The 26,069-nt window shown below is 42.6% G+C and overlaps 1 protein-coding gene and 1 long non-coding RNA gene across 2 annotated transcripts; one reads left to right on the plus strand and one right to left on the minus strand.

The window, feature by feature from the left end:
* Window positions 1-354: 354 nt before the first annotated feature.
* On the minus strand, window positions 355-26,043 carry SCPEP1 (serine carboxypeptidase 1). The gene is made up of 14 exons (XM_043497327.1): window positions 25,992-26,043; window positions 24,569-24,761; window positions 20,544-20,689; window positions 19,478-19,567; window positions 18,867-19,022; window positions 17,943-18,017; window positions 16,936-17,008; window positions 15,577-15,614; window positions 15,213-15,341; window positions 11,194-11,278; window positions 10,168-10,281; window positions 9,304-9,441; window positions 4,000-4,163; window positions 355-1,835 (listed from the first exon to the last, which is right to left on the minus strand). Exons 2-14 carry the CDS (start codon window positions 24,627-24,629, stop codon window positions 1,767-1,769), a joined length of 1,338 nt encoding a protein of 445 aa, XP_043353262.1. The 5' UTR covers window positions 24,630-24,761; window positions 25,992-26,043; the 3' UTR covers window positions 355-1,766.
* On the plus strand, window positions 7,581-10,761 carry LOC119842788. Its single transcript, XR_005288803.2, has 3 exons — window positions 7,581-7,843; window positions 7,930-8,345; window positions 9,278-10,761. It is a non-coding gene; the product is annotated as an uncharacterized LOC119842788 (long non-coding RNA).
* Window positions 26,044-26,069: the final 26 nt, after the last annotated feature.

A 26,069-nucleotide genomic window follows, 5' to 3' on the forward strand; every position in this document is an offset into this window, starting at 1 on the left:
TCACGCTGGCACTGCGGCGCTCTCCAGTGGGGGCGCAGCAAATGTTATTCCACTTGCCGAGGTGCAGTACCAGCAGCATTGTAGCCGCGGAGTCAGAGCGTTCCACGTGCCTTGCCAGTGTGGACAAGTAGTGAGCTAGTGCACCCAGGGCTCCTTTATTGTGCTGTAACTTGCAAGTGTAGCCAAGCAAGTCACTGGTTCCAGGTTGATTCTTGCCCTCCACACTTTCTGTGCATCGGGCAAGGGGAGAAGAAACTTGGGGCTGTTAGCTACTACTTATACCTATAAAGTACAGGAGCACATGGCAGTATCCTCCTCCCATTGCTGCTTTTAGGCAGAAAATGCTATAATCCATTACAATATAGGCTTTTATTTGGCTTCAAGAACATATTAAAGAAGGTGACAAGAGCAGGATCAATATATAGATCAGCACAGTTGTAACTATTGGATTCATGATTTAGCACTGAGGGTTTTATTCCCCAAAGCCAGACCATAGAGGTACAAGTTTTTAGGCATCAAATCAACTTGATTCCAAAAGGTGCAGCATTTAAGTGAGATCCACTGGTTTACTGGAAAGATAGATTGTTTCTGCATTGCCAGAGTTCCCCATAGCACAGTTTCAGCTTATTGATGCTCTAACAGAAGAGTTCTTGCACATGTGTTTACATAGCATTACACTGCAAGAGCTGCAAAGCCAATACTCTTAAGTTTCATGGGGGTGGGGCATAGGGCTGTTTGCTATTTATTTAGGATTCTGACAACTGGCACAAGCTGCCTGAGTGTCAATAAAAGGGGTCATTTTCAAAGGGGATTGCAGCTGTACCACAGGAATGAAGTGATTTAAATACCTCGTTTATGTGATTGTTTTCATTTGGAAACGGAGATAAGTATAGTTTATAAAGAATCTCCACTTCAAATTGCAAAGCCAGTAGTTCACTGCAAGATGCAATCCAAGATCTAGAAAAATATGGATGGGGTATTTGTTCTGACTTATGCCTCCTCCTTATCGCTCAAATAACCTTCTCCTTTTCACTTTCTGGCTTGAGGCCAGAAGCTCTTATCCATTAGAACATTGGCTTATTCTATGAAAAGAAAGTATTGGCACATTGTTTACTCTGATTATATCAAGTATCCATGCCCTTTGAATAGGTTGAAGGTTTTACTGAGGGATGGTTGTGTGGCATTGAGTGCATTAAAAAACAAATCTTGGATAATGCAAAAGGAAAAGGAGGATCAAGAGTAGAAAGAGCGGCTCAGTATGAACACACCTCTCAGTCCAAACTGGATCTGGATCCAAAATGAAGTCCTAGCACAGGCATTCTGCAGCGTCTAGAAAGCAATGCCGTCTGACTCAGATGCCAATCATCTGTTTAGGAAAAAGCATCCATAGCTTAAAGAAGCAGGTTTGCTGCCTGGGGTTGAATCTTTAAAGCAGCAAACTCATCTTCATATTGGTGCATAAACAGACAAAGAGCATTTGGGCAATCCTCAAGAAAGCAGCCGACTGTGTTATTTATCAGAGTGAAGTCCCCACAGGAAAAGTCCGTGTGAGCAGTATTGAGGCAGAGAATCATAGTTTACAAATTCAAAGTCAGCATTTCATTTAAGAATAACCATGCATCTCCTTAAATGCCTGGCACATTTCCAAAGTGTAAAAGAGGCTAACTTTCCAAATAGTGATTGTTCCTTCTGAAGTTCAGTTTGTGGCACAAGTTCTGCTAAGGCATCAGAGTTGTATATGAAAATCATGCCAGCTGACATCCATTTCACCAGTGTTTTTGTTGTGTCACCATCCTGACCATTTTCAACGCCATGTCCCCTTGATCAGATGGTACCTACCATAGGGAAAGAGAGTGCATTATTAATTGCTATACAGAAGCAGACAGCTAACTCTAGATGTTTCATAGTCACACTAATATTTAGCTTGCTTTTCTAGGACAGTCTTCACCCTGCTCCCTGATATTAGTGAATTGTGAGAGTACCTTTCAAGTGAGGACTGCAGTCAGGTAAAGATGGGGAAACAAAGGCACAGACAGGTTAAAGCAGGGATCTCAAACTTGAATCACCAGGAGGGCCACATGAGGACTAGTACATTGGCCCAAGGGCCGCATCACCGACACCCTCTGCCCCCTCCCCCACCCTATCCCTTCCATGAGGCCCCACCCCTACTCCGCCTCTTCCCTTCCCTTCCCCGCCCTCATTCCAACCCCTTCCCTAAAGTCCCCAAACCAACTCCGCCCCCTCCCTGCCCCTATTCCAACCCCTTCCCCAAATCCCTACCCCACCTCTTCTCTGCCTCCTCCCCTGAGCATGCAGCTCCCTGCTCCTCCCCTTTCTTCCTGGAAAGCGCTAAGCACCTGGAGGTAGGCAGAGGAGCGGGGATGCGGTGCACAGCGGGGAGGAGGGAAGCTTGGCAGCCTGCAGGAAATAACCCCGGGAGGGTGGGGAGCAGGGGGGCGCAGGGAGCTTGGCAGGCTGCAGGAAATAACCCAGGGGTCTCAAACACGTGACCCGTGGTGTTAAAGTGACTTTCCCAGCGTCAAAACAGGAATATGTGTGGCAGAGCCAGGAAGGAAAAAAACAGGTCTCCTAACTCCCAGTTCTATGCCTTAAACAGAGGGCCAATCTTCCTCCCAAGTAGTAAGAACTGACAACATTAGAAGGAAATTCCATGTGCCTCAAGCAAATATACAGCCATGGAAATGTCCCTAATCAAGAAGCAAGCTTAGGTTCTTGCTCTAGGACTCGTGAAAATAAATTGGATGCAGTTCAGAGTTTGGATGTTTTTTGTTTCCAAGGTTGCGGGAAGGAAAACAGCAGGCCTGATTCTGATCTCATGCTAGTTTTACATCAGTGGGAGTAACTTTACTGAAGACAATAGATGTACTCCCATTTAAAAGAAAAGCCAGTGAAAGGATAATCAGCCCTTGATTCCTTTAGTTCTGCTTTTTGGTAGTCCCACTGGACTTTTCTGCTAAGGAGGGAAATAAATAGTGCAACTAGCAGGGCATGAGGATGGTGGTTACAAATATACAATGAAGGCCTAAAAGTGACTAATTTTGGGAAATTCCACAGCAAGACCAAGAAACAGAAGTGAATTAAGGTGGCTGCATTCTGAAACTGTTTCCGGCTGGAAAGCTGCTAGACACAGTTTGGTGGTCTTCACCTAGGGCACATCTTCACTGGCAACTTGTGTAGTCGCGGCATACCGCTTTAAAAAAAAAAAAAAAAAAAAAAAAAAACACCCACCTCCACGAGGGGCATAGCTACCAGTGCTGGTGCACGGTCTACACTAGTATTTCACAGCACTGAAACAAGCAGCGCTCAGGGGTGTGTTTATTCACACCCCTGATTGAGAAAGTTGCAGCGCTGTAAAGTGCCAGTGTAGACAAGCCCTTAAACAAGCCTCAGAGTGTTGACTGAATAGGCTTCTAATATTTGGAGTTTGCAAGGAAAGTGCAATTAAGATTTACCCTCCTCCCATGGTTCTGTATTGTTATACAGAACATAAAGATGACATTTTTCTCAGTATAGTAGATACATGTACATTGTGTTACAAAGATAGATGAAATGCAGATTACCACCCTTTGTTCAAACAATTTAGAGACAGTATTGAATTAAGATCTGATTTTCCATTACCTTATTCAACAGTCAATTAAACCCAAGTAAAGTACTGGGTGTAAAATGCTACCAGACCAGAAAGGCAGCATTTTCCAACCTGTGCTACACACAATGCATAGTCATTTACACCAGTACAGAGAAATGAAGAATAAGGCCCATTAAGTCTGTGCTGGGTATCATGCAAAGTCTGAGTGTAAGCCAGATCTTCAAGGCAGGAAGATAATCAAATGAATAATCTACATAGTCTGATTTGGGAGTGTTCATGCAAATGTGGGAAAGCATTTAGCCATATTATGCAGGGAAAGCAGCCAGATACATCATCATTTACAACTTGACTAATATTAGGTTTCTTTGTCTTTAGGCAAATGTGCTATTTACCATGTGCCCAGCCTTTAGAATCCAGTAGAAGGCCAAGTTCTCATAGGACTTATGGAAAGCAGCTGTCTCAGAGGATTCTGGAGATACATACAGAGCCTTCCATTTTTGTTGGCTGAACTGCTTCAGTTTAGGCCATTTCAGTTTCCGAACCCATGCCTCCTGGCCTAAGTTAGGGAGAGAAGAGTTATGTTTCATTATTATTTATAGTAAGGCAGCATTTAAAGATCCCAACTGAGATTGGCGTCCCATTATTCTAAACGCTATATGAACAAATATATAGCAAGTATAGTCGGTCAAAAAATTTTGAATGTTCAAACGAAATTTGTTTGCAACCACAAAAAAAACCACCACCAAAACTTTTAATTAAAATTTTCAAAGGATTTTCTTCCTCATGTGTCAGAGACTCGTGAAAATTGCAAAAGTTGACCCAAAGGTTTTGATCAGTTCTAACAATAGCAGACAGTCCTGCTCTGAAGAGCTCACAATCTAAATAGACAAGACATACCAATAGCGGGAGAGAAAGACAGACACACGGAGGAGCGAAGCACCTTGTGCTGGTTACCTAGCACCCTCTCCTACAGAGATTTCAGAGTAGCAGCCGTGTTAGTCTGTATCCACAAAAAAAACAGGAGTACTTGTGGCACCTTGGAGACTAACAAATTTATTAGAGCATAAGCTTTCGTGGGCTATGCATCCAATGAAGTGGGCTGTAGCCCACGAAAGCTTGTGCTCTAATAAATTTGTTAGTCTCCAAGGTGCCACAAGTACTCCTGTTCTTTCTCCTAGAGAGAGACGTCTCTGGGAGAAGTGGCAGCATTAGCAACTCCAGCATATTTTCATTCCCCTTCCCATACAACACCCTGAAGCCCTCTCTTGCTACACAAACACTGGCAGGTAGGAATTCCTCAGCGCAGGGGGGCACATCAGACCAATGTTAGGTGGTTCCCACCAGAATGCATTCTTGGGCAAAATAAGCCTCATTCTGGATCTAAATGTATACTGATACCAATACAAGCACAGGTCCTGCACGTTGCTGGATTCCCTGTCCCCAAGGTGGTAGGAATTGAGGCTGTTCAGCACCTTGCAGGAACAAGCTGACAGCACAAGCTGCGATACACAAGCATACATTGGAAACACGGTCTGCATTAGGGCCATTGTTTTGCTGTTTGTTACAGTCATTCAACCGGGAGAGTCTGAAAAGGCAACCTCTGTTCTCAAGAGCAAACTAGGGAAGAGAAGAGTGTTGAGGCAGCAAATAAAGAGACCAGTTCCAGGACATTTAAAAAGGCTGTTTTTAAAACCACCGCTCAGTTACTACAGCAATTTATGCTGTAAGAAGTGCAGTTTAGTTTTACCTTAGCCATTTGTGGCACTCCAAATTTGTCTTACCAGTTTTGACATCCTAAATAGCATCTATTTAAAGAATTATCAATTGCTGGGATGTCCATGAAAAGGAACGGAAAAGGAGAGATTTGGGCCGTCTATTCGTAGCAATTAGGGGCTGAGAGATTACAGCAACAAACTCGGTACAGGAGACTATTTTAATAAAGGAGAAAGAGGAAACAGAATGAAGTCTGGCGGATTTGCTGCAGAGTGAGATATTCCAGCGACACCTAATGTGGACCACAAGTCTTCATTTCACAAGAGCAGAGTCTCTTAAAGACAAGCAAAAACTTTTGAGCAATCGTGATGTACATGCTCTTAAGCTGAGCAAGCATGTGCTCTTCAGCCGGTGCACATGTCCTTCAACCCCACCTGCTCCAGACTAATCATTAGGCTCACTCATTGTGTCACTTCTGACACCATTATTAATGATTTCTGTTGTGGTAACGCTCAGAGTCCTCAGTCAGCATTGGGCCACCTTGTACTAGGTTCTGTACAAACACATAATAAGACATGGTCCCTGCTCCAAAGGGCCTGCCGTTCAATGCAGTCAATATCAGTAGGGCAGGAGAATGAAATGAAATCAATATGTCCAATTTTATATATGCACCAGTCATGTTTTACATGAATAAATATACAGTCACCTGACTGCTGCTTAGCTTGTGGTTAGTTGGCGAATTATGTGGAGGCATCAAGGAAAAAGTAGGTTGTGAGGAGCATTTGAATTAAAAGGAGGGGGGGCATTGGCTTTACTGATAAATTCAGAAGGCCTTTCTCACGTAGGGGGCTGCGTGGAAGAAGGCCCATAAATTCTTCTAGGGAAAATAGACATAATGGGTGAGCAAGGCTAGAGTGGGTGGGGTGATGTGGTAAAAGGTATGGAAGGGCAGAATTGTGAAGGATCTTAAAGGAGAGGGCAAGAAGCCTCCACCTAATCTAGTGGGTAAGGGGCATCCAGTGGAGGGATTCAAGTAGGTGTGGCTGTGTGGGAGGGGGGGATGGTTACGGAGTCAGAGCATCAGGCCGGAAAGATGATAACTCAGTTATTCGTGCTTTGGGAGATGAGGGGCCACTTCCTTACTTGTGCTATAAAATACCTAGCACGTAGTAAAATAGTTAACAACAAAATATGCCACCAGCATAATCTGTGTTGCTTGGAAAGACATAAGAGAAGACAATGAAGTAAACCACATCCCCAGTAATGGCTAGGGTTAGACAGGAATAATAACAACAACAAAAAACAGGATCCACCCTTATGGTTGGCTCCATCTCAGGAGTAGCCAGGTTTGGATTGCTGCACTTGGCAAACTACAGTATGTTGACATAGTTAGGAGTTATGTCATAGTATGTAATTCAAGAAGCTGGAGGTAAGCATGGCAGAGATGCAACGAATGCGATCAAATTCTTAGACTGTGGCTGGGGGGGGGGGGGGGAAGATATCTCCTAGCACCAAGTCCCTGTGATCTGAGGCCTAGCCCAGCATTTCCCTTCAAACTTAATTTCTGCCTCCCAACGCTGTTGCAAAGCGAGTTTCCAACAGTGAATCCTGTTCCTCATGGAACCATGGTAAGCAGTGTCCTCAGGACTGCGGGACAGATTCTGAGCTGTACCTCTCAAAGGTACAACTCAGAGGTGCAGCCCAACTGGAGGATGGTTGGGGAGACAAAACCATCATTGTGCCTCCCAAAATCTGGTCTGGTTTGGGGGCTTATTCACCCCATAGCACAAATTAGAGCAGCCACTGGGGACTAACTATTTATAGGCTTATCTAGGGCATTTAGCACTGTAGTACCTGAGCATCTCATAATATTCATGAATTTATCATTGAAAATTCTGAGGGCAGGGAAAATTTATAATCCCCATTTTCAGATAATGGAGGAGGAAAAGTGGTGAAACTGAGGCAGAGCTGAAGTGGCTTCACCAAGGGTCACATTGGAAGCTTCTGGAACAGAAACCCTCTCTTCTGAATCCCAAGGCAGTGGCTGCACCGCAAGACAGTCCTTCCTCTTAGGCACTTCATGCTCAGTACTAGGACTGGCAAAAATATTCTGTCAAAACTGTGTTTCAGCAGATTTGGTATTTTGATTGTATGAAACTTTTCACAAAAAGCGGCTGCTTCTTGTGGTAGATTTCCCCCCCCCCCCAAACAAAATCTACCATGGAAGCAGGCACATTTTGTGAAAAATTTCATTTAATCTAAATACCAAATGCCTGGAAAACAAAAATATTTTCAATTTGGCTAGCCTACTGTGGTGCCTTATGGGAATTGTAGTTTGGTTTCCTCACATTCCCATTCCTTTTTATGGCTTGGGCCCCCCAGCTGGACTATATCTCCCATGATGCAACCACCTCCCATCACTACCAGGTGAGACTGTGGTGCATCATGGGAGGTGCTGGGTGAACAGAGAGCTCAACCTTAAAAGAATGGAAGCATGAGGCACCTGAAGTACAACTTCCTGAGGTACCATGGCAGGTTTTCCAAATTAAAATATTTTGGTTTTGGGGGCTGGAAATCAAAAGGTCAACATTTTTTTTCTTCTCCTGCAGAAAGCCTGTTTTCCAAACAGCTCTACTCAATTCCACTGTTTGCCAGCAGAACTGGTTGCCATGGTGGACAGCCTGAGTGTGCAGCTGTTACTTTAGATGGCTGGATGAGGAGAGCCGCACTGACAACTTCAGCAGACTGCGCTGGAACTGTTGGCACATACGGAAGCTTTGCATAATTTACTGAGTGACTCATTGTGCCCATTTTGGTGCCTCTTTTAGGATGTCTCATACCACTGAGTACATTTTATAAGCCACTTGCTACTTCTGAAAGAAACAGTCTCTGTTTAAAAAACTGCTTGAAAGCCACTTTTCAAATCTGCTTTTAGTGATCTTATTTTGCCACAGAAGGGGAGAAAAAAAAAACTGGCCTCATTTACTGCAAATCACATCAGCACAGAGTTAATGCTCCCAGCAAAGTGAGCTTTAATCTAATTAACTGAATTATTTAGGGGTAGTTAACTATCCAGCACTGCAAACAGACTTTTCTAGGTCTGTTCAATAGCTTCAGTGGAAAGCTACATGGAAGAAGCAGCCATACCCACCTATGCTTGCTCAAGATGAAAGGCTCCCATAGCCTCATGTGAACAGAAAAAAGGGGAACCAAGCCCATGGGTCTGACCAGGCTGGGGTAGTCAGAGGGCAGCCAGCTCCCTCGTGTCCTTCCAAAAAACTATGACAGGGGCTCTACAGGGATGCAAAAATGTGTCTGGAATATATGGGCCATGTTGCTTCTCCCAGCAGCAGTTAGGGTGCTCTGCCAAGAGTACTAAGGGACAGCATGGAGGAGGAGCACCAGGGAGCAGTTGGAGGCGCTAACCACTACATAGAGCTGCCTTCCCCTCACTGCACCACAGAATGTGGGGGGGTGGGGAGGAGAAGGAATCTATGGATTTTGGTAACTGAATTCCTGGTCTCTTCTGGGAACAAACTCAGCTTAAACCCTCCCCAAGAAAACTCTAAAGTGAATAAGATCTATGTATCTCTTGCTTGTGTTCCTGAAAGGGTGACACACTGATTTGTAAAATATACAAATTTACCTCAATGCAGAGGAAGGATAGTCCATTGGGAAACCTGGGTTCACTTCCCTGCTCTGCCACAGACTTCCTGTGTGACCCTGGGTCAGTCTCTTAGTCCTTTCATGCCTTGGTTCCCCATCTATAAAAACAGGGAAAATGGCACTGCTCTTCCTCATAGGGGCGTCATGAGGATAAATACATTAAAGATTGTGAGATGCTCTAGGTATTATAGTAGTGGGACCACGGAAGTACTATAGATGGGGGCTTGTATAGGGGCTGCCATACAGATTCAAATACAAATGTTAATAACCAGTGTACATCTTTCTCTTCAGACAGAAGAAGAATAATGAATGCTTACCCATGGTGTCCACAATGAGATCCAGCTGTCCGTTATAGACAGTAATGTTGACATTGGCTGCCAGCAGCGCATCCACAATATCAATGACAGGCTTCATGAAGTCTTCAGCCATGTGTAAGAAGACTTCTTCTGACTGACCTATTCATATGGATCCAAACATGAAAGTCAGTGCAATTGACTAAGCATGTCATCTTTAAACTGCGGCATCAGCAGCAGGGCTTGACAAGAGTTGTGAAATACAATTGGTTGCTGCAGAAAAGCAACCACTAGAATGGTACACTCCAGACCACAGTGATCAGTCTGAGTGACTGGAGAATGGCCAAGTTCCACATATACACAGGAGATATCAAAGCAGCACAGCACATGTTTGTAACAGTACTACACATGCGGATTTGTCAGTTTCCATCTCCCATTACAAATCTGGAAGGGTCCTGGCAGGTATTCAGCATTGCTCTCTAATGTTTCTCTCTGGTTTGATTTACACCCTCCTTTCCCTTAACTCCCACAGCACTGGCTTTCTGGCAGAGGAGAATGGCTATCGAATCCTTTTGGCAGACTGAGTTGCACAGATAGTTTTCAGCTGCTCAAGTATGAGGCATACTCTCCCTTCCAGGGTGTGCACCTAGCAGGCTAGAGAGGAAGTCACAAGGACAAGAATCATGCCTATGCCCATAGGCCTGCCCAGTTCCCTCTTGTGGATTCTTTTTAGGAGCCTGTCCTACAGTTGGGCCCAAGCAGGATGAGAATTTTAATAAGCAAGTCAGGGAGACTTTATGTGGTAGAGCATCAGGATTGCTTTGAACAGACTACAATACTGTGTAAGTGACAAGCTGCCCATAAGAGCCATGTCAGAGGGTAGAGTACCTCCCCATCTGATAGAGTCAGGAATGATTCTCAGCTTCTTTCGGATGGGTCCATTCATCAGGTCACTTAAGCTGTCCTTATGCAGACGTTCAACATGGCGCTGATAAAGTTTAACTGAAAGGAAAGAAAAAAGTTTACTCTGCAGCACAGGGTGTTGGATTTAAAGATGATGGATATGCACTAAGATGGTATCTGATAAACACCACAAGGCAAAAACAAGTTTTATCGAGGCTCTTTCAGTTCAGATTTAAGAAACTCTTTTCTACTGAAACTGCAATAGTACACAGAGAAAGAGACTTACTGATTTTTAAGAGGGCTATAGTAGAAGATAGAATCAGCCTATAGCATGGTCAAAAGATAGATGAGGAACAGAGACATTATCTTGTTCTTTTTTCTGCCAGTGCATATTGTTCCCAACACTACATTTCTGGGGCTAAGTTTCTGCTTTACCTAGTAAGCCTGAACATAAACTTTTCTCATCACCAGACGAGTTAGTTTTGAGCTGCAACCACTTGTTACTTTTAAAAGTAAGCAGGGCTCTTCACCTCATTCCTCCACCCCCATCGGTCTCTGGGAGCCAAGAGAGACAGTAATGAAAACAATTATTTTATTTCAATGTAAATATTTAAAGGCAATGAAGAGGTGATGTCGTGAAGGCTGATGGAGGCCAGTGTCTAATCAGATCATCTTATGCAAGTGTTTGGAGGACATAATTAGTTCATAGGTTGTGAAACTCCAGAGTAATGTATTTACTACTGCCCGTGACTAATATCCAGAGTGTACAGGGTGTATCTAGGTGGAAGTATATGCCACAGAAGAGCTGTGGTATACCCCTCAAGAGGATTCTTCAAGCCCTCCCTGTATGGAGGCCAGTAAGTTCGGTACTTGAGAACACTTGGCATCTTCGCAAGATGGGGTAGCCACAGACAGTTCCTACCACCTACAACCACAGGTCTGGGTGCTCTGCACCTCTGCATATTTGGCTCTTGGAAGCTTAACTTCATAAACATGCTCCCCTCAGCTTACTAAGATTGATATTTTCATGTTTCGAAGCTTTGAGATCTGGAGACTTCTTGGCTAGGATGTTATAGAAATTCACATTGTCCGTGTTCTGAAAGAGTGAGAGAAGAGGATACATCAGACTGGAGATTTTATTTCAATTGCTATAAGAGAAACATCTCTAACACATGAGGGTTGCACTCTCCCCGCAGACCAGAGAGGGGGTCAATGTTCCCTACTTAAATGGGGCCCTATTCTGCTCCCTGTTCTGGCCCCTATTTTGAGGAAGGTCTTTTTGGAAGGGCCTTTGGTCCCCTGCTCCCCTCCTTTTTGATGATAGATTTTGGGAAAGGGTTTTTTTCCAGTTCCCAAAGTTCACACACAACTGTGTTTGAGAGAGAGATAGAGAGAGTATACACCTTGCTACTGATTTTCTTTCCTAGCCTTGAAGAGGCAGGAATCTCCTGGAATCCCACTACCCCATCCATGGCTCCAGAGACTTTCCACCAGCTGTGGCCATAGCCTCAGTGCCACCGATATCCCAGATTTCAGAGTAGCAGCCGTGTTAGTCTGTATTCGCAAAAAGAAAAGGAGTACTTGTGGCACCTTAGAGACTAACAAATTTATTAGAGCATAAGCTTTCGTGAGCTACAGCTCACTTCATCGGATGCGTTTGGTGGAAAAAACAGAGGGGAGATTTATATACACACACAGAGAACATGAAACAATGGGTTTATCATACACACTGTAAGGAGAGTGATCACTTAAGATAAGCCATCACCAGCAGCGGGGGGGGGGGGAGGAAAAGGAGGAAAACCTTTCATGGTGACAAGCAAGGTAGGCTATTTCCAGCAGTTAACAAGAATATCTGAGGAACAGTGGGGGGTGGGGTGGGGTGGGGGGGGGGAGAAATACCATGGGGAAATAGTTTTACTTTGTGTAATGACTCATCCATTCCCAGTCTCTATTCAAGCCTAAATTAATTGTATCCAGTTTGCAAATTAATTCCAATTCAGCAGTCTCTCGTTGGAGTCTGTTTTTGAAGCTTTTTAGTTGAAGGATAGCCACTCTTAGGTCTGTAATGGAGTGACCAGAGAGATTGAAGTGTTCTCCAACTGGTTTTTGAATGTTATAATTCTTGATGTCTGATTTGTGTCCATTCATTCTTTTACGTAGCGACTGTCCAGTTTGACCAATGTACATGGTAGAGGGGCATTGCTGGCACATGATGGCATATATCACATTGGTAGATGCGCAGGTGAACGAGCCTCTGATAGTGTGGCTGATGTGATTAGGCCCTATGATGGTATCCCCTGAATAGATATGTGGACAGAGTTGGCAATGGGCTTTGTTGCAAGGATAGGTTCCTGGGTTGGTGGTTCTGTTGTGTGGTGTGTGGTTGCTGGTGAGTATTTGCTTCAGATTGGGGGGCTGTCTGTAAGCAAGGACTGGCCTGTCTCCCAAGATCTGTGAGAGTGATGGGTCATCCTTCAGGATAGGTTGTAGATCCTTGATGATGCGTTGGAGAGGTTTTAGTTGGGGGCTGAAGGTGATGGCTAGTGGTGTTCTGTTATTTTCTTTGTTGGGCCTGTCCTGTAGTAGGTGACTTCTGGATCCTCTTCTGGCTCTGTCAATCTGTTTCTTCACTTCAGCAGGTGGGTATTATAGTTGTAGGAATGCATGAGAGAGATCTCGTAGGTGTTTGTCTCTGTCTGAGGGGTTGGAGCAAATGCGGTTATATCGTAGAGCTTGGCTGTAGACAATGGATAGTGTGGTATGATCTGGATGAAAGCTAGAGGCATGTAGGTAGGAATAGCGGTCAGTAGGTTTCCGATATAGGGTGGTGTTTATGTGACCATCGCTTATTAGCACCGTAGTGTCCAGGAAGTGGATCTCTGGTGTGGACTGGTCCAGGCTGAGGTTGATGGTGGGATGAAAATTGTTGAAATCATGGTGGAATTCCTCAAGGGCTTCTTTTCCATGGGTCCAGATGATGAAGATGTCATCAATGTAGCGCAAGTAAAGTAGGGGCATTAGGAGACGAGAGCTGAGGAAGCGTTGTTCTAAGTCAGCCATAAAAATGTTCGCATATTGTGGGGCTATGCGGGTACCCATCACAGTGCCGCTGATTTGAAGGTATACATTGTCCCCAAATGTGAAATAGTTATGGGTGAGGACAAAGTTCATCCACCAGGTTAGCCGTGACAGTATCGGGGATACTGTTCCTGACGGCTTGTAGTCCATCTTTGTGTGGAATGTTGGTGTAGAGGACTTCTACATCCATAGTGGCTAGGATGGTGTTTTTAGGAAGATCACCAATGGATTGTAGTTTCCTCAGGAAGTCAGTGGTGTCTCGAAGATAGCTGGGAGTGCTGGTAGTAGGGCCTGAGGAGGGAGTCTACATAGCCAGACAATCCTGCTGTCAGGGTGCCAATGCCTGAATCAGACATCAAGAATTATAACATTCAAAAACCAGTTGGAGAACACTTCAATCTCTCTGGTCACTCGATCACAGACCTAAGAGTGGCTATACTTCAACAAAAAAGCTTCAAAAACAGACTCCAACGAGAGACTGCTGAATTGGAATTAATTTGCAAACTGGATACAATTAACTTAGGCTTGACTAGAGACTGGGAATGGATGAGTCATTACACAAAGTAAAACTATTTCCCCATGTTATTTCTCCCCCCCCACCCCCCACTGTTCCTCAGATATTCTTGTTAACTGCTGGAAATAGCCTACCTTGCTTGTCACCATGAAAGGTTTTCCTCCTTTCCCCCCCCTGCTGCTGGTGATGGCTTATCTTAAGTGATCACTCTCCTTACAGTGTGTATGATAAACCCATTGTTTCATGTTCTCTGTGTGTGTATATCAATCTCCCCTCTGTTTTTTCCACCAAATGCATCCGATGAAGTGAGCTGTAGCTCACGAAAGCTTATGCTCTAATAAATTTGTTAGTCTCTAAGGTGCCACAAGTACTCCTTTTCTTTTTGCGATATCCCAGATGCTCCCTTCGGCTAGACCTTGCCCAATATGAGGCTTTCCTTTTCTCAGTTTCCTCCTATCACATCAGCCTCAGCCATCCCATGCGCTCCCTTCTGATAGGGTCAATCAATATCTGGCATCCATATTCTGGAACAACTGATGCAGCCAATTCATCACATCTAGATTAATCCAAGAACTGTGGATTCACCACATCCCTAGTACAGCCAACAGACTGGACATGGACCAGAGAAGAGGTGTGTTTCCATTACAGTTACTCAGAATTAAAAACAAGATCCAACAAATTTCCCATAATAAAATTTTAAATATTTAGATGTTCTGATGTAGAAGTCAGAAATCATTCCCTTGCAACAACCAAAGAGGAGCAGCTGTGCCATCCCTGTTACATACACATTGCAGCTGGGAGGAATGGTTACACGGGCTTGAAGAGAAAGGCAAAAAGATAGCCAAAGTATCATGCTAGAGCATGAAACGAGGAAGTGAAACCAGCCATGCACAGAACACTAACAACTGCAAGACAGCCAAAAAACGAGAAGCAGTTTTTAGCTTAGTCTTTCAGTTTTAGTACAGCATTAGGTGACTTTAAAAAAAAAAAAAAAAAGTCACATAAGTGAACCATATCACTGTAAAACACCTACTTTGGCCCAACCAAGCAGGTTTTTAAAGTTAAGCTTGAGTAGTACCACTGGAGTCAATGGGCTTATTCATGTGCTTAATAATTATTCATTATTAATTTAAATAATCTGCTTAAGTGCTTTACTGAATCAAAACCTTAGTGTTGTACTGCTTCGCACACATATGGGCCTCATTCTCCATTGCCAGCCATCTTGGGTAGTCATTTGCACCAGTGTAAAGAGAGCATCAAATGCTTTCAAGTCAGCATGGTAGCACACAGAGTGCACTGGTGTGAACAACTGTACAAGGAGCGGGGTAATGGAGAATCTGGCCTATCTGTACGTTAATAGCAGAGCGTTACCTGAATTTGTTCATTTCCATAAGCATAAGTGATTTACTAATCTTGATGCCAGACAGCATTTTCTTACCTGTTCAACTACTTCCTCGGTTTGACTCCAGAGCTCAGTGGCCAGTGTATATTGCCCTTTATTCACTGCATTCATGACCTTTTTGGCAGCAGCAGTCACCTCCACTAGACCTTGATCATCAAGAAGAGACTGGTATGCAAACAGGGAGAGACCAACCAATTGCTCATGGAAGGAATTTGATTTGAGGTCATAAGTCAATGTCATGCCCTGTTAATTACCAGTATAATTACCAGTATACTGGTTGAAAGCTAACCTAGAAATGGAAGTCCCCTCTTGGATTTAAATTGTATAGTGTAAGGTCTTGAATGAAGCCTTAAAAACCAGAACAATTATTGCAAATAGCAGAGATGGAGTAAATACTTACAGTGCTGTAAAGGTACGATCCCCAGGAAAGCACAGAATCTAGAGAAACAAAATAGGTTTCAAGCAATAATAATTTCTCCAACAAAATTTTCCCTCTAAAATAGCAGGAATAATAGTGATGGCAGCATAGAGAGGCAAAGATGAATTACTCAATAAAGAGGCATTGTCAGATCAAATTTAGTACAAAATTTAGGCATTGAAGCTGTTTACAAAGTCTAAACCCACCACCATGACATTAGCTCTCCACACGTTAGCCAATGGAAGCCGTTAAAGTAACCAATAGACATTTCTCCTGCAGCATTTGCAACTCAAACATTGCAGCACTGTGCTAGTACATGAGAACACGTAGACAGATTTGTGTAGTCAATGTTCACCTGTTTGCAAATAGTGCAAGAGGACAAAAAATATAAAATAAGTCAGATTTTTGAAGACAAGTTATAAGCTAGGGTAGGGGAAGATTGTTTAAGGTAAGCCTATAGCACCCCACCCTTCTAACTTCCCGCATCTAAGTCCAGATCCTTCAATGGGGCTTGCCTATGTAGATCTCACTGCAGGATCAGTACCCTAAGAAATGCTTTGATGTGGTCCTTCATCTCCACCTCTTTCTCCCCAAGCAAACAGTCATCCCAGCTTTGTTGACTATCACACTGCTGTGGCTGGTGGATTCTAATGTTAGTGGTAAATTTAGAGATGGTTGGTAAAACGCAAACAGTAGTTTAAAAGCCAGATGTGGTGGAAATTTAGAAACACTTAGACCTCCTGACATAAAGCTCCCTACCTACTGTAAAGGCTAGTGGTAAAACAAGCATTTTTTTACCTGCCATTTTTTAAGTGTGCTTGGATAACATAAGGCCAAACTATTCAAAGTAGACACCTGGAGATTGGGTGTCCACCTGGAGACACCTTTGATCTGCTGTTCAGAGATGCAGGGTTCAGGTGGAGTCTCAAGCAGTCTCACATTTGAGTTTCACAGTTTCTGGATGTCCAAAGTCAATGGCCACCAAATCAAGGAGCATGCCAAATCAGTTGCAGTCTTGTGAATCCTTCAGTGGCTAAGCCTTAACTGAAGCATTTGTTTACTGAAACACTTCAGACCTTTTAGGGACACCCCCCTGCCACTCATCTAAAGGAACATGAGTTTGTTACTAGCTTTGTCCTGAGGTCATTTTGAATTTCTGACTCCTCTAAACTGGGGCTGGTTTAATTACAGCTCCTTGGATCATCAATGTACATTTACCCTGATTAAATTTCCTGCATTCACTGGAGATCTGCTCCATTTAAAGTAGGCACAGACAGTATTCAAGACAGATGTGGGCTTTTTGGGGAGAGGGAGAAGTTCACAAAAATCCTATAAACATACCTAGAGGAGAAATCCATGAATCTCCGAGAGCAGCCCCAACAAAATTGCACTCTATGCTCCCATCGTGAATAGCCTTTAAAAATAACGTAAAGAGAACTTTTAACGCACATTTAGGTAAACAAGGATCTTCTACCTAGTTCTTCTCCTCAAACAGCAAATGGTAGAAACAGGCTTCACAATGCAAGATAAGCAGAACAACCCTTTCATTTTAACTAGCAACAAGACACAATGACAAATGAGATCTGATGAGAGTCCATTTATGTCCCAAATGACTATCAATTCATCATTGTCACTTGTCTTGGTAAGAGGAGGCTCTGTAGGAGTCATTGAATTCAGTCTTGAACTTCATGGCCTGACAGGATTACCATAGGATAAGACAACAGTACCAGAGGAGGCTCAAGTGCAGAAGGAAGATAGGAAGGGAGTACCTGATTTGCATGTACACTGTATCTATAAAAGCCAGTTGTGGAAAAGCTCAAAGTTTTATGAAATTTCTAATTCAGTGCGAGCCTTTGAGAATAAGCTGCTTCTTTCAGTGATCTCGAGTCCTCAAGAGCCTTGTCACTTGTCAGAGGCAAATGGTGTATTCAGGGCTTTGTTGAATCAGCTGAGTCAAGCAACTGACTCTGGGCTAGAGAATTTATAAGGCAGATTTTCAAAGGCACAAATGAGAATTGGGTGCCCAACTCCTACTGACTTCCAGTGGGAGTCGAGCACCTAACTACCCTGGGTGCCTTTGAAAATCAACCCCAACAAGGCTGCCTGTGGTCCATTTAACCCCTGAGACCTGGGGCACAATGTAGTCATTTTCTAATTATCCACTTCTTAGCTTGGCTAAGATCTTTCTCTTCTACAGTGAAGAAAGTTTACTCTCTAAAAATTGAAAAAGCTTCTACTCAAAAACAAAAATCAAACACACCATTAGACCTTTCTTTAGGACATGAGAAATACACATGCCCCCAAGGAAGATGCTGTTATTCACTCACATAGGGAAGGATCTGCTTTACCTTGTACAGCTGTAAAGCGATACCAGCTGCCATTTTTCCTCCATAAGATTCTGAGAAGATGTAGAATGGAATAGTCTGGAAAAGGAAACCATACAATAAGAGTATTAGACTCCCAGCACAATAGACATTTTGTCCACCCTCTGCCACCCACACAAAACCCAAACTGCACCTGCTCATCCCTCAAACACTCGATATTTTGTTTGTTCATTCTGAGTTGCACCTAGAGAGGCTACAATCCTACAATGCTGTATGCACAGAGCTTCTTTGTCCTCACTACAGGCACAAGAATCCACCGGCCTGAATGGAGGACTGGGGCCAAGGACAGAAGCACAAATAAATGCAGCTGCAATAGATGTCAATTAGACATCCAATTTCACCTTTAAGTCAGGGGGAGAAAAAAAAAAAAGGACATAAGTTGTGCCTGCAGGTTTAAAATAAACAATAGGAAGTACTTCTTCACCCAATGCACAGTCAATCTGTAGAACTCGTTGCCAGGGGATGTTGTGAAGGCCAAAACTAACTGGGTTAAAAAAAAAATTTAGATAAGTTCATGGAGGATAGGTCCATCAATTGTCACTAACTAAGGTGGTCAGGGATACAACCCCTGCTCTAGATGCCCCTAGCCTCTCACTGCCAGAAGCTAGGAGTGGATGACAAGGGACATATCACTCAATGATTGCCATGTTCTTTTCATTCACTCTGAACCACCTGGCATTGGCCTCTATTGGAAGACAGGATACTGGGCTAGATGTACCATTGGTCTGAGACAATATGGCTGTTCTAATGTGCAGTAGCTAGTGGCATATGTTACCTTCTGGAGAGGCTGTTTTCTTCCTCTGTCTAGCTGTTTACTAATCCTCTCTGATGCCTTGGTTAGAACCACATTTTTTTTTAATGCTATTAAACAAAATTAGAGTTCCTTACCTGAAATTCTTTCATCAACCTGAAGAATTCTTTAAGAAGAACCAGCATATCGGAAGATACAGTGGAGAGATCTTTTGCAAACGCATTACTATCATTTGTGTAACTGAATCCAGTGCCAACAGGATTATCGACAAACAGTACATTGGCTGCCTGCAGCTATACAACCAGGAGAAAGTAGATGTGTATGAAGTCTCCATTCAATTACCAATACGTGCAGATTTCCCCTTTCCCCAGTCTCAGATGTGTATTACAGACAAGTTCACCGAACCATGTTTCCTCCACCAAATCAAATGGGTAAGCCTATGCTTAAATGAACTGCTCTTAGCAGCTGTTTCCCCAACTACAGCATTTTAGGGATAAAGTATTCAAAGATAAGCAAGCTATTGCAAACATGTGGAGGAGGATGGTTTGATACCACTTTAAATGTGTTTGTTGGATTAAAAGTAGAATTACAGAAAAATTCTATCTTGGGACATGTTGAATTTAAGATGGACACTGTACTGCTTGGGGCATTTTTGTCCTGATCAATCACCTGACTAAGAAAGCAAGGATTTCATCTATAAATCAATGAGTACAAGCTAAGATTACCAATTATAAACTTTCTACTATACCCAGGTTGTATTTCTTGGTTTCAGTTCTGCATCCAGGGGACCAATTTCTTCAAAGTTCCCAAATCCACAGCCTGAAGCTCCTGGACCTCCCTACAGGGGAAAAACAAAACAAGAAAGCTGATTAGAATCTGGGGAAATCAAGACAAACCAATAGAGTTAGATCACTGGAGTTACACAGGAACAGTTTGGGTGCTGCATGCTAAAATGCAAAGAGAGCCCCTGTCTTCCTTCATTATATATATGCCCTGTTTGTGGAGAGAGGAATTTAAAAGACTCAATCATTAATCTGTGAAAGCATTTGATTATCTTTAGGCTAGGCAGATACTATTCTGAAGCTTTTCTTCCCATCCAGAGCTGAGCACACTTCAGTGCAGTAGGTTACGGAAGAGTCAGCTACTGAACTGGTACATGCATAAGAGTCACTTTTACCCAGGTGCACAGCATGTGCACTATACATTGCAGAATTAATCTAGAATGTGAAAGACTCAGTCAACTGGTGGATTATATTCAACATTAGCTCCTGTAATATTGTGTCTTGGATTTGTGTGTGTATTATACACACGCACACACCATTGCCTTGAACTACTCTGATTGGATAGAACTAGTCTCCACTCTAAAATAAGAAGTCCCAATCTTTTCCCTCTCTCCATACAGAAATCTTTCTAGGCCTCTTATCATTTTCACCAATTGTCTCTGTCTTCAGACAGTTGGATCTGCTCTTTAGTTATGCGTTTGCAGGGTGTGTAGCACAAAGGGATAGAGGCCACTAAGTGCAATCAAAATCCAAAGAATAATGAACTGTCTTGATTTCTGCTATATGCTTCTTGATATAGGGTGATCAGAATTAAACACATATTCCAGGTGAGGTGTCCCATTAATTTAGGTAATTGCTTTATAACATATTCAGTATTCTTTTCTAACCTGAAAACCTAGTTCAGACAGGACTCAGAGACTAAGTCATAGCTCAGAATCTTATTTCTGTGTAGCTAGAATATCATGGCAGATCAGTATGCTGAATGGTACAGAAATCAAGATTTCTTTTAAAACGGCTTTCACAATATCTTACCTGAAGCCACATAATGAGAGGTAATTCCGTGAAATTTTTGGCAGAGTTGTTTGCATAGTAGAGCCACCAGAACATGCTTGCATTGCTTCTGACTGTTACATACCCCCATGCTTCTTTCTGTTCTTTTGATTGCTTTATAACTGCACCTAAAGAAAAGGGGTATCTGATTCAGTTGAGTAGAGTGGGCATTTGACCAGTCCAAAAATAATTGGTCAACGACAGGTCAAGTATTGTCAAATCGTCAAATATTTTACAGAACTAATTTATTATAACAGTAACAACAGTAATAAAAAAGAAAAAGACTTTATGGTCTGCAGTAGGCCAGGCCTTAGATAAATACTTATGCCTAACTACAAAAAGTAACTTCTTAACTCAGTTATTTTAACTCAGACAAATATGAAACACAATGAAATGAAGTTCTAAAAAATGAAAGAATGGCACCATGATGCAATCACAAAGGCAGGTCACTGCCTATATCAGAGCATTCTGGTTAGGACAACTGACGGTGATCAAATAATAGCTGGTCAGTTGACATTATTTGTCAATTGACCAGCTTGCCAAACCTAAATTAGCACGTGAAACATTTGGCCTTGAAATATTTGACCAACAGAGACTTGGCCGAGACCCATTAGTTTTAATTTTGGATGTGGTAATTACAAACACTCTCATTCAAAAATATTTACTACTGAACAAAACACCTGAATCCTGACTCCACTCACACTTCCACCCAAATCCTGCAAATATTTAAGCACTTGCATAACTTTGACTTTATCAGGTCTACCCACAGGAATGAAGTTATGCATGTACTTAAGTGTTAGCAGGATTGGGGCCTTCCATTATCTTTACCACCAGTGCAGCTGTCCAAATGCTGGAATAAATTTTCTAGAACATACATGCCTTTAAGTACTTGCAAAGAGCAGGGCTGAAATACTGGTGCCACTAAAGACAATGTCAAGTCTTCCATTGACTGTAATGGAGCCAAGGGTATAACAGTTTGGTCCCAGTCTTACAAGCACGATCAAATCATGTTATTATACTATCCAAATATTAAGTAATACTTAAGTATTAAGTTTAGGGCCCTAAGAAAAGTCATCATTAGGGCCTGATCCAAAGCCCAGTGAAGGCAGCTGAAGACTCATATTAACTTCAATGGGTGTAATCTACTATGGCGTATGATGCAGATGCATTGTAGGGAGCAGATCTTTAAAGCTTAAACCCCTCCCTAGTCTTCTTTATCACAAAATAGTCACTAGAACAATATGGACTGTCCAGTAACTGAGAAGCAGGTTGGTCAGTAAAGATGCCCTAGTGCATAGTACTGGAATGGTTTCATCTATTTTGTCAGATATTTGGGTTAAGAACTGCTCCACATCTGTGCAACTGCATGTTAAAGTGCTTGCTTATTCTGAATGGGCGCCTTTTCACTTGGATTTCAGGAGCAGCAGCATGAATGGCCTTGAACGAGCCTACAATTTGCTAGCAGCGTTATCAGAATGTTTTGAAAACACTGCAAGTGAGCTGTAGCTCACGAAAGCTTATGCTCTAATAAATTTGTTAGTCTCTAAGGTGCCACAAGTACTCCTTTTCTTTTTGCGAATACAGACTAACACGGCTGCTACTCTGAAAACTGCAAGTAGAGGAAGGGTTACCATGTAGAATGATATTATAAACAGACTTGGTTTAGCCATGTTCTCTTTTAGCTCTGATGTGACTGATATTTTTCTTGATACTTTGTATCATCAAGAATCCACATTCATTCTTACTGCCACGGTGGACTTCAACTCATCAGTTCACATCATGTCATGGTTTCAAAAATAAGGATAGCACCCTCGACCGGTCCTCAGCATTAGACTGTGTCATTAGTTGACAAGCTATTTGGGACTATTAACATCACCTAAAAATGCTGTCTGCTTTGACGTGCAACAATGTGTTTGCCTTATACTCAAGAAAAAGTCTCTGCTGCCCAATCAAGCAATGACCTCCAAGAGAGAGTTTGGTTTCAAGCTCTAAAGATCTATGGCCCTGATACTACAATTCGATCCAGAACAGCAGACCATGTGCCTATGGGGAGGCCCACTGAAGTGGATGCAAGGGGCTGCATAGGATCCAGGTCCAATTGCAGGATAGGGGCCTTAATTTTCAGGCAGCTTCATTTCAGGAAATACTCCATTACCCACTATCAAAGAGCTTGGATCATAGAAGCTGAAGGTGGAAGCCAAAAGGCCAGGCCACAAGAATCTTGTGGTAGGAAGGAAAGTCAGCCTCAAGTAAACTAAAATGTTTGCAATTAAACCACATAAATTTCCCAGTAGAAGTGTGCTTCTAACTTTAAATCAGTTATTAGGAGTTAACTGGGCAGTTGCTTACAATGGTCAACATCAGTGTGTCTTGAAGCTATTTTTCTAACTTCAGGAAAAATCCTGAAGCTGGGCTTGAAAGCAGTTTAACAGCTGAAGTGCAGATGGGCAGCCTAATTTTTACAAGTCCTTGTCTTGTTTATAACCCCTTAAATGTTGCATACAATCGCTTGCAGTAAGTCAGAGAGGTGCAATTTGAACAAGGAATATTGTTTTTTCAGCTTGTTAACTATTTGTTAGTCTCTAAGGTGCCACAAATACTCCTTTTCTTTTTTTCCTTTTTGTGTTTTCAATTTATTTAGTTATTTCAAGAACCCTAGAGGTCCAGCGAGATCATCAATTGTATGACCCCTCATCTAAAACCTAGGCTAATAGATCATGTGCATAGACAATTATCCACATAAGACAAACAATGTCTCCCCACTTATATCTTATCAATAGCCCTGACAGTAAGCTCCAAAACATCTCAGTTACATTATTTTTAGTTTTATCTGAGAAAAGTTTTTAAAGTATTTATCTGAGAAAAAAGTTAAACAGAAACTTATCTTCACTTATCCTGGGAGACCAGGGATGGTGGGGAGGATGAGAGAATCATCAGAGTTTAGAGCACTAGATTCCATTTAAATCCTGTTCTATGTAACAACCAGGCATCTTTAACCCACTCCACACTAGGTTGATGCTTTTCAGGTAGGGGCAGTGGACCCTTTTCTCCAGGAAAAAGGTCAGCCACATAATAAACACTGACACTATAGCTTAAGGGTGCACAGCACAGAGCTCTAAATTAAAGAGAGGCACATCATTTTCAAATTAAAGCACCACCCCCAACCAAAATTTTTTTGACACACCTGATTTTCAAACTTGATCCCCAAACCTACAATCCTGAGGTTGTGCAGACTGACCCATGCAGAGTTCTATTAAAGTCCATGGGGCTCCATGTGGGGGCCTAGGGTCATCCACATGTTCCTTATTGAAGGATCAGGGCTTCGGAGAGCAGTCCTTATGCATACCACATAAATAAAAGACTGCCTGTCTATCACTTCAGTAATGCAAGGCTACTTTTATGGGAGTAAAAAGAAAGAGCTACTCCTATGGGTGGGTGGGGTGCAGAATACTCCTGCAGCAGATGTATATGTACATTCTAAGACATTGGATCAGATCCCTAACTCACGCAAATACTTGCCATTGATTTCAGTGGGGGTACTTACATATGGTGAAGTTACATATATTCTTAGGGCCTGACCCTGAACATGCTTGGTAACTTTTTCCATTGCGAAAGACTAAGGGAACAGCCAGAGTGTTTCAAGAAAGGGATTACATAATTAACGTCGCCGGCTAGGCAAAGCTTAAAACAGTATGAGCCTGGAACAGACCCCCTTAAAAAAGGCTCAGACTTTGAAAGCGAAGTATAAAACTCTCAGCACATCTGGATTTAGATGCTTCTGCCAAGGCCTAGCACAAAAAATATCTGGGGGGTGGGTCTGTAGGGTAAAAGGAGGAATCATCATTCCATAGTGTTCACCTAACAACAATAAATGCCTCAGAGTTCAACAAGCCATAAAACAGTCAGTTTACAGCAAGTTTAGGAGAAAGGTACTTGTGAGTAATGTCCATCACCCACCCCAAGCTTCAATAACTCCTCATGGACACTCAGCCCCCTACCAAACGTACCTGAGCCCAATGTCAGCAGGAAAAGCAGCGGGATAACATGTTGGCTAAGCTGCAGCTCCATCTCTACAGCAACTGGGGAGTTTCCTGACTGAAAATCATATGACTCGGGTCAGCTGCATAGTGAAAAGGGAAGTGCTGGCTCTCTGGTTATAAAGAGAGCTGGTTACTACGCCAGGGCGCCCTCTCTCCTCCCCTGCATGGTAAATACAACAGATATCTGTGCTGCAGTCAAGATGCCAGTTACACTTAACATGGTTCTATCTGCGTGGCTAGATTTAATTGCCTTGACAATCTGGCTGATTTCCCCATGTTATGCTACAGAATTTATTGGGCTTGTCTACTTGAGAACTACTGAAAGAAAAGGAGTACTTGTGGCACCTTAGAGACTAACAAATTTATTAGAGCATAAGCTTTTGTGAGCTACAGCTCACTTCATCGGATGCATTTGGTGGAAATGCATCCGATGAAGTGAGCTGTAGCTCACGAAAGCTTATGCTCTAATAAATTTGTTAGTCTCTAAGGTGCCACAAGTACTCCTTTTCTTTCTGCGAATACAGACTAACACGGCTGCTACTCTGAAACTTGAGAACTACTGGACACTAAATCCAGCCTGTGAGATGAGGAAAGGAATTGTGTATAAAATCACCAAGTGATTTGTGTGTGCTAAAAGGATTTACAATCATTCTGTTTCCACAACTTCTCTAGTGATTTAGGTTTTCCAAATTCATTCTTCCTAGAGACATAATCCTAAGGAAATATTTCTCTCTCTCTCTCTCTCTCTTTTAATGCCTACATATCTCAGATTCTCATTTCATGCTATTCAGATTTGACACTTTCTAGAAGAACTCCTTGCTCTTCTCTTGCAGACCCAAACCAAAAACATTTAGGTACAAGAGTAATTTTTCTCATGTGAGTAATCCCACTGAAGTTAATGAGATTCCACATATGCATAGGGCTCTACCGTGTAAATCTGACTGCAATATCATGGATTTAAGATGTTAATATCAGTTCTTCTAAGAACACAGGAGCAGAATTGTTTTACATGATTAACTTTACATGGGCTGTGTTGGGGAGACAGAGAGTTTAAGTGATAATTAAGGCTTTGATCCTGCATCTGGCTCCACCCAGCTATATTTTAACGCCCATGCATAGCCAGCTGCAGGAGCAGGGTCTAAAACAGACACTCCTCTGTGCCCAGGTGGTAATATTTTTATTGGACCAACTTCTGTTTATGAGAGCGACAAGCTTTCGAGCCACACAGAGCTCTTCTTCAGATGGCTCCTCAGTGCCCAAATTCTCATGAATGTCACTATGAAAAAGAGGAAGTAGGGAACAATATTGGAAATGTGGGCCCTGATCCTGCGCTGAGCTGCATAGTCGTCAAAATAAATACTACGATAAAACCAAAGTCGATAAACCTCACAGTAGTTACTGAAGATCAAGATGAACACACTTGTGATCGAGTGAGTGACAGTCCAGTCGCTCCCTGCGGCGGCGTGCA

The sequence above is a fragment of the Dermochelys coriacea genome, chromosome 14 (genome assembly GCF_009764565.3).
Source record: "Dermochelys coriacea isolate rDerCor1 chromosome 14, rDerCor1.pri.v4, whole genome shotgun sequence".
NCBI lineage: Eukaryota > Metazoa > Chordata > Testudines > Dermochelyidae > Dermochelys > Dermochelys coriacea.